General features: G+C 41.7%; 1 protein-coding gene across 2 annotated transcripts in view; it reads right to left on the bottom strand.

The window, feature by feature from the left end:
• Positions 1 to 671: 671 nt before the first annotated feature.
• ASIC2 (acid sensing ion channel subunit 2) overlaps positions 672 to 15,765 on the bottom strand; it is a 726,112-nt gene continuing 711,018 nt past the window's right edge. For both annotated transcript variants that reach the window (XM_067470027.1, XM_067470026.1), the window contains exons 8-10: positions 11,731 to 11,810; positions 4,678 to 4,746; positions 672 to 1,677 (exon numbers count right to left, since the gene is read on the bottom strand). In XM_067470027.1, the coding sequence (XP_067326128.1) occupies positions 1,576 to 1,677; positions 4,678 to 4,746; positions 11,731 to 11,810 (251 nt within the window). In that variant the 3' untranslated portion in view covers positions 672 to 1,575. The remainder of the gene's footprint in view (positions 1,678 to 4,677; positions 4,747 to 11,730; positions 11,811 to 15,765) is intronic.

The following is a 15,765-nucleotide window of genomic DNA, read 5'->3' as shown; positions in this document are numbered from 1 at the left end:
GGATGCTCTTAAGACTGTTCTCCCCCGGAAAGTCTTAAGGGTTGAAGCTTTTGTACAGGAGAAGCTTGTACACGTCCTCTAAATTAGCTTTCCTTACTGAGACTAACTAAAAATGGCTCCCTTCCCTTCCCAATTGCCCTGAACAAGGGGTGGAACCAAAACTTAACGATGATGGACAGGTGACTTGCCCTGCGACTGCAACCAAAGGAAGCCACCTTTCTGCAGAATCCCTGAAACCTTGGACTGCAAGCAAACATTTAATACAAAGCAAATAAAGTTGGAGCTCCTGGTACAAGCTGTACCAGCACACTAATGTTCAGGTGCAATCTCCTTTCTTGTAGCTTGAAGACATTGTTCCATGTCCCAGTCTCCAGGGCAGCAGAAAACAAGCTTGCTCCCTCCTCCCTGTGACTTCCACTCACACACTTATACATGGCTATCATGTCTCCTCTCAGCCTTCTCTTCTTCAGGCTAAACATGCCCAGCTCTTTAAGTCACTCCTCATAGGGCTTGTTCTCTAGACCCTTGATCATTTTAGTCGCCCTGCTCTGAACACATTCCAGCTTATCAACATCTCCCTTCAATCACATATGTTTAAAGTGTGCACTCCTGAAACAGATCCCCAGCCCTGGCCCATGAAGGTGGAAATAACAAGACATGACACAAATTGATCCCCTTCCACAAGACCACCTTTAATCGCACTGTTAAGAATGAGGAAGCAGGGTAGGTCAAAATGGCCCTTGAACCCAGTCTCCCCTGGGACCCCAGTCCTGACACGGCATGACACGCCAATCTTAACAAGACAGTAGCTGTGGCTGATGAGTGCCAAGGGGGCTGGTGTGTTTGTGGGTGCTTGTGCATACAGGAGGGGGGTAATGGTGGGGGGAGGTTCTATGGCAGTAAACAAGGTGAGCCATTTTGTTTGACCATTGCTCGTCTCGGCTGCCCAGGTGAATGGGCCTTGCAAAAGCTCAGAGACCCGGTCACATATTTAGACAAAGACAAAAAGTAATGGACACCTGGAAGCCAGACCTTGGTTTGTTTCCAATTCAGCCCATGGTGTTATCACATTACAGTGAACTTTCTGTTTCGGGGATGTGGGGAGGGACACGAGTGTCATGGCCTCCTCTTCTGTTGTGAAAAACAAAGGAAACAGCAATTAAGACAAGAGACAGGCTTGTAAAGAAAAAAGAGAGAGGGAGATATTGCCATCAAAAGGACTGGCATGCAGGAGTCTTTTGTACAGTCGTTGGCAGTCTATGTGAAATGATGGTTCCTTGGTCGTTGGATTTGTACAGTTCAAAAACCCGGCCTCTGCTGCTGGAGGCGCCCCCCACCCTCCTCCTCCTTCTCCTCCTCCTCCCACCCCTGCCACCCCTTCACAGACAGGGTGGGGCAAGTCCCTGGCATCTCCTGCTGTTTTCTGGCAAGAAGAGAGAGAACGAGTTGGATGCATAGCGGATTCCTCAGCTATTCCCTCCACCCCATGGCGGGGAACCAGGGCACTGATTCCCTGGCTTTTGGGGATACAGTTTCTGCTGTCCGTCCTTCTGTAGTCATGCCCAGAGAGTGCTGTCAGCAGGCAATCTCTTCCAGCGTGCCAAGTGTGGTCTGCAGGGGGACTGTCACAGTGTGGCTGATGGGATCAGAGTGGTTGGGCAAGGGCTCGCAGGTGCTCTGCCAAAAGATTCATAGAGAAAAGATGGTAGAAATTAGTTGCTGCAAAGGAATATCTCACCTCAGCCATGTACTCACTGGATGATCTAGGCAACCATTCTTTAAGGCTGAGCTCTCAAATCTGCGACATGGACATAACAATACTGGCTTACCTTCTAGATATTGCTCAAAGACTGTATTCAGAAGTGATCTGACTCTGTTAAAATGTGCCTTACCATTTGTGGTACCTCTGTTGGGAACCAGTATGGTACATGGTGAGATTTATGGAACTTGTAGTTCAATATTGTACTTGTACAATATTGTACTTGTACAATACTTGTAATTCAATATGTAGTTCAATATTGCAGTTCAAACCGCTAGGCTTGGCCGAAAGATTGGTGGATGAAATCCGGGGAGTGGGGTGAGCTCCCACTGTTAGCCCCAGCTTCTGCCAACCTAGCAGTTCGAAAACATGCAAATGTGAGTAGATCAATAGTGGAAAGGTAACGGCGCTCCATGCAGTCATGCCAGCCACATGGCCTTGGAGGCATCTATGGACAACGCTGGCTCTTTAGCCCCTGAATCGGATACAACTAGACTTAATGTCAGGGTAAACCTTTACCTTTACCTTATTTCCCTTTCTTGTGCTATATATACTAGTTATTAAAATGTCTGACAGGAGGATTGCTTGCATGAGGAGTGGTACCCGTTTCCTCAGACTATCTAGAAATAAAACAAACTATAAAAATTAAGATCTGGGGGATACCTGCAAGTCTGACTTTTCACTGAAGTTAAACTGCTCAAACAGTTAAACTGTTTCTATTTGTGATCTTCACATTAAATCCTCAGTTGGTACTGAAGGCACTGGGGAGAAATTCAGAATCTATAGCAGCTGGGGATGATGGGTGTGGCAGTCCATCATATTTGGAAAGCATCTGGCTGGGCAAGGCTAATCTCATCTATCTTCATTTTTCTCTGGCTAACAGCTATTCCGCCTTTGACGCCACATGATGGATGCAGCTATTTCTTATTTTTAGTTCAACTAAAAAAAACTAGAACTAGAAATTCCTACTAGTTTTTTTTTCACTCTCTTTCAGCCTCCTGCCACCTCTAATCCCCAACTGGATGAACCTGAGGTAAACCAAGTTTTACACATCCCATCAGATCCATAAAGGCAACATCAGGTTCATAAAGGCAACATTCTGTTTTTTTCTTCGTGTCAGGAGCGACCTGAGAAACTGCAAGTTGTTTCTGGTGTGAGAGAATTGTCTGTCTGCATGGACGTTGCCCAGGAGATGCCTGGATATTTTTTGATGTTTTACCATCCTTGTGGGAGGTTTCTGTCATGTCCCCGCATGAGGAGTTGGAGCTGACAGAGGGGGCTCATCCGCACTCTCCCCGGATTTGAACCTCTGTCCTGCTGGCCTAAGGGTTTTAGACATTGTGCCACCAGGCAAAGTAAGCATTTGGTATGGCCAGGGAGCCTGGTCCGCAAGTGGAACACTTTCTAAGAAGTGAAGCGGAGGCCATAATGGCAACTAGCTTGTGCTTTGTCCGGTCCTGGGTTGTTGGGGTGGGAAGGAATCAAAGTAATTCCATTGCAGTCTGAGGTTGAAGGAGGAAGAAGGCAGCAAGTTTGTTGGAGTCTGAGTCAAAACTGTTAAAGGGATGTAGCTAATCACAGAGTACAACACAGAGAAGAGGTTCCTAGCTGCAGCTTCAGTGGTGGAAAAAAGGAACTGAGGTTCAACCTTGCCCAACGCTACTTATGCTCCATTGGGAGAGTTGGCGAGGGCTCTGCCAAAATGTTTGATTTAGAGATCTAGAAGGGTCCGAATTGCACCACGCCTGCGCAAACCCCTTATGTGCGAATTTCATAGATCACCACTGGAAGCAACCCGGTGGCGCAGTGGGTTAAACCCCTGTGCCGGCAGGACTGAAGACTGATAGGTCGCAGGTTCAAATCCGGGGAGAGGCGGATGAGCTCCCTCTATCAGCTCCAGCTCCTCATGCGGGGACATGAGAGAAGCCTCCCACAAGGATGATAAAACATCAAATCATCTGGGCGTTCCCTGGGCAACGTCCTTGCAGACGGCCAATTCCCTCACAACAGAAGCAATGCTCCTGACACACACACACAAAAATAGATCACCAGTCGAAGAAACACAGTTATAGGCAAGCAACTCATTCTTTTAAATATGTAAGCCATGGTTCTTCAAGTGGTATCAAAGTACTACAAGAGTTGGAAGCTATTGCAAATTGCACACAAGTCAAAAACTTGGGTGCTGCATTTTCAACCTTGCTTAGCTTTTCATTGAGCTATTTTAAAACTGCTCCTCTGAATTTCATTCCAAAAGATCAGGAAATTATCCATTTGTGCTCTATTGCCTGTAAACTAAAAACACTGAGAGCAGAAAATGAATTTTATAAAAGATGACTCAGTAGTTTATTGAGCAATTGGGTGAAGATCCCCTTTCCATTCATTTAACATTAATTTCAGCCAGGGTTTCACTTGGACTGCATCTAGGAAGTGGAAACAAAAGTGAGGGTGCCTCTGAACATGTACAGAATACATTTCTTGCATCAGTGAAAAATATAAAAAAAAATCCCCAAAAGAAGTTGGTTGGGGGGCTTAAAGTAGTACTGTTTTGAGACACTCCATCTCTTTCTTCCTTTTAGAAAGATATTTCACGGTGCCTTCAATTGAACCCCAAGAGGTATTGATACAAGATTGTTTTGATTATTGTGGTAAGAACTCATTTGCTCCACAGTGCTCAGGCTCAGAGCCTTTTTGCAATGCATCTGCCTAGTAAATGTCAAACTAAAAGAAAGAAGAACAGGATTTGAGTTTTGTGCAAATGGTCACCCCGAATCATTGGAATAACTGCAAGAAGTTGCTGCACTTCACGTTAATTTCTGGACCATAACTCCCATGCTGGTTAGACTTTCAGTCAAAATAAGCTTTTCCAAGCTGTATTTCAACCTGGGAAAGCCCAGCAGTAGAACTCAGCTCTTACTTACCACATTCTCATCGTGGCTTCCTTCTTCCTCTTCCTGGCCAAGGAGGTCTAACAATTTCTCCTTGAGCAGCTAAAAGAAATGAGGAAAAGAGTAAGTCCCTTTGTTGAAACATATTCCTGCTTGATACAATCAAACCAACTTTGGCTATAGGAAATAAGTTCTGGTTGCAATCCTGCATTATCCAACATATTGTAGCAGCTCCACATACAGAGCTACAGCTGGTCTGCTGACTTCCACAGAAGTCCTGAAACTTCCACTACAAAACTATTATTTGCTTGGTGAGTGGTGGACAATCAGAGACATGTCTTGTTACCTCCTAATAGTTAGATGCAAAATGATTACACATTCTACTGAGAACCTCTGGAGGTCTCTATAGATAATGAATTATTTCACATCTGGCTATGGGGACACACCTAAATGCTTCTCTGACCCCTCCCCACTGTCACCAGGCATGGAAAAAGCTATGGGAGAAAGGGTTGCAGTGATTATATTATAGGTTGGGAAGGGGGTGGGGAGATGGGACTATCAACCTCCATTTTAACCAAAAGGAGGGTACAAATAAGTAAGGCTGGGTTTCACATGAATATGATGCCATCACAGTTTCAGCTACTGTTGAGTTGGCAATTTATTTAGCTTCTGCTTAAAAGTAATGAAGGAGTAAGGCATCTTGTCCACAGAGAGTCCCAACTGCTGGATAAGACTTTGGGAACCTGTGCAGGCTGGAGTTGGGATGGTGGGGAATGAATTGGGGCCAAAGGCCAGATCTTCGGGAGAGGCCCTTCTCTCCATCCCGCCTGCTTCACAGGTGCGGTTGGCGGGAACGAGAGACAGGGCCTTTTCTGTGGTGGCCCCGCGGCTTTGGAATGCCCTCCCTATAGAGATAAGATCAGCCTCCTCGCTGATAGTATTTCGGAAAAAACTCAAGACATGGATGTTTGAGCAAGCATTCGGCTAATCCGATGCGATGAAATCTCTGATCAAGGACTGGCAATCACAGACAACGAAATTGGATTATGATTTTAATTTAAGAGATGCATTGGTCTGTATTGGTGGCCCAATACTGTGTATTGTATATGTATGTGTTTTATATTTTTAATTGGAATATTGTTGTTTTTAAATGTTGTAAACCGCAATGAGTCGCCGTTTTAGGCTGAGATATTAGTGGTATACAAGTGTACTAAATAAATAAATAAATAAATAAACAAATAAAATATAGCTGGAAATAATTATTTAGGGCACTGTAGCCCCAAGCTAATAATAATAATAATAATAATAATAATAATAATAATAATAAACAAAAACAACAGTAAATGATTACTACATTAAATTAAAATGATATAGTAATAATACATTAATAAATAACAGCTTAAAAGCTATTTGCCATCTAAAAACAATTTAAATATAAATGTTGTTTAAACCAGTCTGTTTTTGTTGTCAGAATATCCAGCAATATGTTCCAGTAGTCATTCAAGTCCTGCCCAATAATTAAACTCTAGCCATTATCAAAAGCTTGTTTGCATACCCAGGTTTTTAATTCCTTCCTGAATGTTAAAAGAGTAGGCGCTTGCCTTATTTTCTTGGGGAGAGCATTCCAGAGTCAGGGGGCTACTACTGAGAAGGCCCCCTTTGTCATCCCCACCAACCTCACTTGTGAGGGAGGTGGAATCGAGAGGGGGACCTCTCCAGCTGATCTTAAGATCTGTGCAGGTTCATAGGAAGAGATGCGGTCCCATAAAATTAAAATTTACATAGTAATAAAAACAATAATAAATAACGGTGTAAAAGCTATTTGCCATCCAAAATCAATTTAAATATAAACAGCGTTCAATCCCATTCGTTCTTATTCGTTCAATAGCCAGGTTTTTAACTCCTTCCTGAATGTTAAAAGAGTAGGTGTTTGTCTTATTTTCTTGGAGAGAACATTCCAGAGTTGGGGGCCACTACCGAGAAGACCCCCTTCTGTCGTCCCCACCAACCTCATTTGTGAGGGAGGTGGGATCGAGAGGAGGACCTCTCCAGCTGATCTTAAGGTCTGTGCAGGTTCACAAGGAGAGATGTGGTCATGTAAATAGTCAGGACCCAAGCCATATAGGGCTTTGTAGGTAATAACCTGCACTTTGAATTAGGCCTGTAAGCAAATCGGCAGCTGCTTTAAGAGGGGGGCCGTGTGTTCACTACAACCAGCCCCTGTAAGCAGTCTGGCTGCAGATCTTTGCACTAATTGAAGCTTCAGGACTGTTTTCAAAGGCAGCCCCATGTGGAGTACATTGCAATAATCCAAACGAGGTGTAACTAAGGCATAGACCGCCGTGGCCAAGTTCTTCCTTACAGCTAAATTTTAAAAAAATATCACTATGGGTAAGAGTGAAGGCTCTTTATACTGGTGTGCCATGTAACAGTTTCTAGTTACTTTTCAAACACTACTTGGAAAATGAGTTTTTAGATAATATTTTGACAAAATTATGCAAGCTTTATTGACATTTTTGTGGATATAATAATAATAATAATAATAATAATAATAATAATACTTTATTTATATCTCCCCAAAGGGACTCAGGGTGGATTTATTTTCGCTTTCAGGGTACTAGCAGTATTAGAATAGTAACAAGGAATGTAATGATTACTGTGTTGTTTTCACAATCTTGCAGTGAGTAATGACAATGGGTTGTTTTTCAATCACTGTAAGAAAAGTATGGGAATAAATAGCTTTGACTATACAATATCCCAGAGTACTTGTAGGGTATCAGCACAAACACAAAACAGTCTATGTAGAATGTCAAAATATAATGTCAAAAGAGCATATAGTATGCTAATTAACAAAATCCCGAGTATATAGCTCAATTCAGTGGCCCAAAACAAAATCAAAAGGAGCAACCGCTCTCAAATGTAACAGTTCCAGGTCTAAACAAGGGTACCACTGTATATAGGCTTCAGGGATACATACAATGAGGTAAATCATACACAAAGTAAGCATTGTGTGAATGTACTACTAGCAGAGTCATTTGTTGTAAATGCTATCTGGCATTTGTTGTAAATGCTATCTGGCATGATATAAGAGTCTAGAGTTGCTGATTACTTCAACTCCTGAAGAAGGGGATCTCTTTCCCCGAAACAGGGTACAAAAATACCCGGGCACCCCTGTTGAATGCCATTCGGACTTCTCCTACAGAGACTTATTTTGAGAAGCAGTGCTCCATTTTCACTGGACTTAATTTGGATTTATTCCATGAAGATTTTTGAGAGTGGTGCTCCATCTTCAATATAGCCTCATGACTCTATGCTTACTTTGTGTATGATTTACCTCATTGTATGTATCCCTGAAGCCTATATACAGTGGTACCCTTGTTTAGACCTGGAACTGTTACATTTGAGAGCGGTTGCTCCTTTTGATTTTGTTTTGGGCCACTGAATTGAGCTATATACTCGGGATTTTGTTAATTAGCATACTATATGCTCTTTTGACATTATATTTTGACATTCTACATAGACTGTTTTGTGTTTGTGCTAATAAATAGCTTTGAAACAACAGTTTCCCAAGCTGTAGTGGTTGTGGTGACCAGCATCACTATTGTGTTACAACAAGATTGTTGTACAAACGGAGGCCAGAGCAATGCATAAATAAGACACAGGGATTAGATCTATTATTTAAAAATCATAGATAGGAGAGGAAAGAAAGTTATAGAGGGATAGAGGAAAACTTTCATTTCTACTTTGAAGACACTCTATTTATGTGTTTTTCATATATAGGGCCATCAGAGAGCCATGATGTCCAGATTGGCCATCATTCTTTCACTTTGTCTTACATAAAGTCCAGACAACTCACTTCTTGCCTTGCCTCATTCGTTTATATTATTTTGTAGATCCAAATCACAGTAATTATTTGTTATCTAAAACCCAGTTGCCACACAAGCATGCCAATTGTAAGCTGGTCCATTATTATTGAGGCTCTTTGGGGCTTATGTCCCTTTAATTTTCATCCTTCCCGTATTTTGTTGAAAACATCCCCTGCCACTTTAATGAGTTTGTTCATGTTCACAAGCATGACCAGCATTCCTTCGGCGAACAGTTCCTCCACACGGGGGTTGGAGGGAAAAAATTAAATTATTAGTTCCTACTTTGTAGACAGAGCTCCTTAATTTGTTCCTTCTTATATCATCGCAATTGCCTTTTAAAGTAAAATACATCATTTATTCATTGGAGGGCACTTTCGGTAATTTTAAATCGCCCTGCTGTCAAACCAACACTCTCTGGAACGGGCAAGAGCTCTGAATATGTGGCCTTCTTAATTTCCTATGCACATCAGACTTGTTTAAACTAAATGAGATGTCAGGTAGCAGTGGAAGGGCCGGAGCTCTGATGGAGCCAAGCTTAGGAGGGGGAGGACACTGTGGAGACAAAAGCAAAGATTTTGTGCAGTAGGGCTTCCCTGGCCTGAAATACAAAAGCAAGCATTTGTGGGATGTAACCTGAGAAAAGGCAGACCAATGTGACTGCCTGCATAAGCACGGCCAGAGCTGAGAAATTTAAGACTGTATTTTGGCTTACAGTATCCAGAATACATTGCCATGTTGGCGGGGGATTCTGAAGCCTGACAAATTAATTTTTCCAGTAACTGAGGACAAGTGCCAAGGGTGACTCTCATAGTGGCAAAATTCCTCGCAGTGGCAACAAGGTTGAGAAAGCAACTAACTTCTAATAGGGATATTACTTGAAACCATGACAATGAACTTCTCCTTAGATGGGAGAATTTATAATGTTTGAGTTGTAAGTTTTTTGGGATATATGGCCATGTTCCAGAAGCATTCTCTCCTGACGTTTCGCCTACATCTATGACAGGCATCTTCATATGTTGCGAGGTCTGTTGGAAACTAGGAAAACGGGGTTTATATATCTGTGGAATGTCCAGGGTCGGATCAAGTACTCTCTGTTGGAGGTAGACGTGAATGTTTCAGTTGGCCACCTTGATCAGCATTTAATAGCCTAGTGGTTTTCAAGGTGTGGTTTCTTACTGCCTTGGGGAATCCTTTGTGGAGAGGTGATTACCTGTCCCTGATTGTTTCTTGTCTGGAGTTTCCCTGTTTTTGAAAGTTGCTCTTTTTTCCACTGTTATGATTTTAGAGTTTTTTTTTTAATACTGGTAGCCAGATTTTGTTCATTTTCATGGGTTTTTTTCTTTCTGTTGAAATTGTCCACATGCTTGTGGATTTCAATGGCTTCTCTGTAATCTGACATGGTAGTTGTTAGAGTGGTCCAGCATTTCTGTGTTCTCAAATATTAGTTTCCAACAGACCTCACAACCTCTGATGATGCCTGCCATAGATGCAGGTGAAACATCAGGAGAAAATACCTCTGGAACATGGCCATACAGCCCAATGATTCCGGCCTTGAAAGCTTTCAACAATACATTTATAATGACTATTTGTTTACTGATGGGTCTCAGGACCATCATTGTTGTTGTTGTTGTTGTTGCTGTTGCTACTGCTATTGTTGTAACTGAATATGAAGGATGTTGTGGTTGAGAAAGAGTGCATCCAATGGCTACATTGATCATGTTAACCTTTGAAACACAACTGATCTGAAAAGTAATCTTGAATTTGGGATGCATAAATAGGAATATTGAAAACTTGTTTGGCTCACAAGAGGAATAAATGGCTAGAACAAGCCTGTTAGGGTTGCCAGCATGTATGTGGGGGAGAACATGAGCTCATGAATCAGGCCTGTGAATGAAAGCCTCTCAAATCTCTCCTGAAAAGTCTTCTGAAAAGACTGTGTCTTTCTCTAGATTTGCAGTTGCTGAACTGAGGTGCTGATGTCCCAGTGCACTGAACAAGATTCTTGGCTAAGCAGCTCTGACAGAACTAGCACACGGCAAAGGGAACCAGGCAGGGCCTATTATAAGAGAGAGAAGCCATAGCTTCAGGAATGATCATGTGCCAATTTCTTGGGCACTTAACTCCTGGGGTCCCTACACAGTCTGCTTTCAGCCTCTGTTAACCAGGTGTTCACTTCTAAGATGTGCAAAAGCAGGAGTAGGGAGGGAGCCTCTGGATCCCCATGTAAAGTGAACCAGATCAGAAGATTCCTTTGCACACTCCTGACATAGTTGTATTATCACTCCAACTTAAGCAGTGAAAAAAAGAAAGAGAAAATATAGAGAATAAGTAGACAAACGAGTCCCACTAGATGAAGAGGAACAAATTCACTTCTCCAGAAAGATCACCTGCCCCCCGCCCCGCAAAAAACCTGCAAATGTGCAAATTTACTTTTAAGACCACAGTATTTTCCCTTCAAACTATCACACATTCTCCGTACATTTAGTTTACAAGCATGGATCAAGTTGTAAATAAGATGTGTATGGATCTCATCACATTAGAGCATGGATCCACTTTAAATCCAGTTGCTACCTCCTATCGTTTTCTGGGACTTGTAGTTTAGGAAGGGCCCTTTAAGACAGGTCCTGGGCCTCACTCAACTAGAAACCCCAGAATTTGGAAGGAGGCAGCAACTGGATTTAAAGGGGATCCAGGCTCTAGTGTGATGAATAGGAGCATGTATACTTTCTTCTGGAGAAAAACCTGTGTCCCTTGAAATGATGCATCATTTTTTAGCATTATCTTTAAGCAGCGAGGGGACAGAGAATCCTTTGGGGGAAGCAGCTCTGGATGGTTTTAGGGTTGGAATATACTCCCAAATCCTGCAGGTTGTGGTAAGAGATAGAAGAGTTGTGTTATGCTGAGGGAGAGTTTGGGATGCAGAACGAATAAGGCAGAAAACCAATACAGAAGGGAGAGGATGAATGAGACTATGATTTAGTATACAACAGGCCCTTGGTATTCACTGGGTTTTGATTTCAGAATCCGTGGATGCTGAAGTCCAATAATATAAAATGATGTAATAAAATGGCATATATAATAGGAAATCATAGTGCCATGTTGCGGAGGGAATGAGAGAAGGAGATGGGCTGGATAATGCAAAGGAACCCAATTCACACACTCCATTACACTAAAGTACCCACTGCAATATGATAATAGTAGAGAAAGGACTGGAGCTTACCTCATAGATATAGTCAAATATTTCCAGAATTGTGAGGATACTAGCACCAATAAAAAGGCCCATCTGACCTCCAATATCACCTGAGGGAGAAAGGAAAGAAAATGGAAGCAGGTATTTTATTCATAAATAGTGTGTATACACAGAGATAATCCATTTTGGACTAAGAGCCCATAAACCCTCATTGGCCTTCAATTTTTTTAAAATAGTTGGCTTCTTTTCATGCAGGCTGTAGAGGAATAAACACTCTTCCAGTATGCAGGCAATAGGAAAATATGGACCTGAAGCTCTTAGCATGGAGCCAATATTTAATATAGTGGTTTCCAACCTTTTTTTTTGACCAAGGACCACTTGAATAGGGACCATTTTGACCAGGGACCACTCTCCAACATTAATACCAAAAGGATTACAAATCGGTTTTTAGTCAACTTTAGATTCGGTTTGGTTATTTGGGGTGCTGATTCAGAAAATTGCATTGGATAGACCATATCAATACAAGTTTCTGATACATATGCCATTGAGTAGTCAACATCTGCTTGTCCACAGAAAACCATATTTAAGAAGCCTCAGCACTATAAGAGGGTTTTGCGAGACCAGTCACTCTAATTGCAATGGTGTAGTAACAGTGAGGCCATGGAACCACTGATTTAGTGATTTCAGTGATAGAACAGGGCTCCAGGTTTGAAATACCCATTCAGCCATAGAGGTCCATTGGGTGATCTTGGGAAAGTCACATTCTCTTGTCCTCTGAGGACATCAAATGAAAACCTCTGTATAAAACTTTCCTGTAAAATCCATAACAGGATCATCATTGTCAAAGTAGACTTGAAAGTACGTGACAACAAAAGCCAAAAAACCAGATCAAGCACCATTACCCCTCTTTCCATAAATTAGAACATGTAGGAATTTAATTCTATAAACAAAGCTTCTGGTTCCCAGCCAGCATCACACTACACTACAAGAACTCCCTTCACTATTCATATAGATATCTATTCACCTTGGCTTTATGCAACATTGTTCCTCCTGGCTTTGTCCTGCAACAGCCATCCCATAGTTAAAACTGAACTTGTGACCTCATCAACAGACTCACAAATTTTGCATTTCTATGGGCATTCATACATACAGCCTGCTCATTCATAATTATAAAGATTTGTTCCTAGTAACTTCACTCTATGCATTTGATGAAGTAGACCTAATTCCATGAAAGTTTGGGCTGCCAACTTCTTTTTCTCAGTCTCAAAGGTGTTACAAAATCCCTTTGCATACTGATCCAGAATAACACAGCCACATCTTTGAATTCTGCTACCATAATCCATAAATTTCTTCATAAAGAGGATGAAAAGGACTTGAGATAATGTGGGATAAAAAGGAAAACTTTCCGCTTTGTCTAATTCTATAAGCAGAACAAAAGTGATGGGATGGAAAAAAATCTATCTTTGAAAAGACCCTGGAAATAATGAACTAAAATAAAGCACTAATTATTTTGTGGGTTTTCCCTCCACAAAATAGAGTATGTGTGAGATGCACTTTAAAGGTGCAATTAAATTAGATTAGACAAATTAAATTTATCCCAGCTAATGATAAATTAATTTTTTAGACCTAGCAATCCACAAAATAAATCAAGCTTCTCTTTACTATTGTTCTAAGATCAATCTACTGCCAGATGATGCGTCTCCATGCTAGTCAGGGAGAAAACGGCAGGTAAAGATCACTCCCTCCTTCCCTTGGTTAGAAAGATTGCCTATGGCTACAACAAGCTGAATAACCTTATGGTCTGCCCTCACCACTCAATACTTTGGAAATGCACCACCTTTCACAAGGAATTGATCCCAGAAGGAGAAAAAAGTTACACAGAGCCAACTGGCTGGCTCATGCAACAACTGTAAAGTCACTTCTCCCTCTTGCCCCAGTGTTAAAGCTAATAGAAAAACACCTACTGGCCTTTTAAAAAATATGATGAATACCAAATTTAACCAAATAATCAGGCCAGGATCTGGATTTTAATGTCCTGTTTTTGTTTTGTTTCATTGTCCTTAAATGTCAAAAGCACGCTGAAAGCCTTTGCAAGGGCAGGGAGAGGGGAAAATCAAGGATATATGCATGTCACTAGAGCCAGGCAAAGCTCACTCATCCTGCATAACAGGGAGTGGGAAAACACAACCCCATAACCTGCCCTGGTTACTGCCGACAGGTATCATTTGACACATTCTGTGATGGAGAGGTGCTGTGTCCTGGAAATGTAACGAATATTATTGCCAGGGCCTGATGTATAGCAAAAAGCTTCCACTCCCTCCTGGGAACTGAAGTGTGTTCTCTAAAAGCAGTATTTGTTTTAGCTTCCAGAATATATTCCTTGGAGGGATGTATGACACTAAGCTTCATAAGGAGAGGAACAACTATTCTATTCTGTTCTCCAAAAGGCAGACCTGTTGGGCTCTCCTGAGCTGTCCTTCCCTTTCATCCCTCCCCGGTCAGCAATTTATGTAGTCAAGGGCTCTGGGATGTGAATGAGGAGGATCACAGTGCACTTTGGACTTATAACAATGAGTGAAGATGGTGGGGATCTTGGAGTGAAGGTGGCGGGGCATTGGAAACATTGTCCAAATAGGGCTCCCCTTTGTGCCCATATATCAGATACTAAAGCAACAGACAAAGGCTGAAATTCTGCATTGTCGGATATAATGATGATGATGAATATCATTTATTGAATATCTGGCTGATAGTGCCAGCCTTCCAGGAACCTCATTTTTCAGATAGGCATCATCCCAATTGAAAGGTTTCCAAAGTGCAACAAATTGAGGCACTGGAAAATAGCATTTGTGAGATTGAAAACAGGTTGCTGGAGACCCCTCAAGCTATGCTCTTAACATTTTGTTTTCCTTTTAAAAATATCATTTAACTAAATAAAACCTACTTTAAATAAAATCTGAATAGAATATATAACAAAAACAAACTACAAATTATAGACTACACACTCCAAACTAGTAAATAGATGCATAATAAAAGCAAAAACATAAAGAGAAAGGAAACTGAAAGTTATCTGGGAAGGCAAAGAGCTCGAACACTGCTCTCATCCTAAATATCTTGGTGTCACCTTAGACTGAACATTAAGATTTAGGAAACACTATGTGAACACCAAGCACAAAGTAGCTGCACGCAATAACATCCTATGGAAACTTACTGGCAGCGCATGGGGTGCAGACCCAAAATTAATAAGAACATCAACCCTGGCCTTGTCTTACTCAGCTGAGTATGCCTGCCCCATTTGGCACAAGTCTGCCTATGTGAAGCAGGTGAATATAGCACTGAATGAAACATGCAGAATAGTCACAGGATGTCTCAAACCTACACCTATTGATAGACCCTATAAGCTAGCTGGCTTTGTCCTCCCTGATGTGCGACGGTAAGTTGCTGCTAACAGTGAGAGAAATAAGGTTGAACACTGTGAAAGCCATCCACTGCATGGCTATCAGCCTCCTCCCAGTAGACTCAAATCAAGGGAAAGCTTCATGAGACCACCACTCCTCTTAATGTTCCCTCCGCAACAGCTAGAGTGTCCCTCTGGGCAGATAAACTAGGAAATATCAAATGGATGATGCCTCACGAAGGTCTTCCTCCAGGGGCAAACCAAGAATGGGCAACTTGGAAGCCCCTGAACAGACTTAGAAGCAGAATGGGCAGATCAAAAGACAACCTGGCAAAATGGCACTAACTAGAAGAATCCTCCACCTTGTGTGACTGTGGGACAGAACAAACAAATCAGCATCTGTATGCTTGTCCACAATGCTCTGCCTCATGCACAGAGGAAGAATTGTTTAAAGCTACAAACAGTGTAGTTGCTGTTGCCCGTTTTTGGTCAAAAATTATTTAACAGCTTATGTTTCCTCTATTTTTATCAGTGTTATACTTATTTACACAATGCTTTTGACATGAAATAAATAAAATGGCCATGGAAACTGCTTAGTCTTGTTGGAATGGCTTATAACCTTGTAAGTACTGAATCAAGTAGCAGCCAAAATACTGATGATTAAAAATATT

The sequence above is a fragment of the Anolis sagrei genome, chromosome 6, assembly GCF_037176765.1.
Source record: "Anolis sagrei isolate rAnoSag1 chromosome 6, rAnoSag1.mat, whole genome shotgun sequence".
In the NCBI taxonomy this organism is placed as follows: Eukaryota; Metazoa; Chordata; class Lepidosauria; order Squamata; family Dactyloidae; genus Anolis; species Anolis sagrei.
Note: the sequence above shows the minus strand (reverse complement) of the source record. Positions and strands in the feature narration are given on the sequence as shown.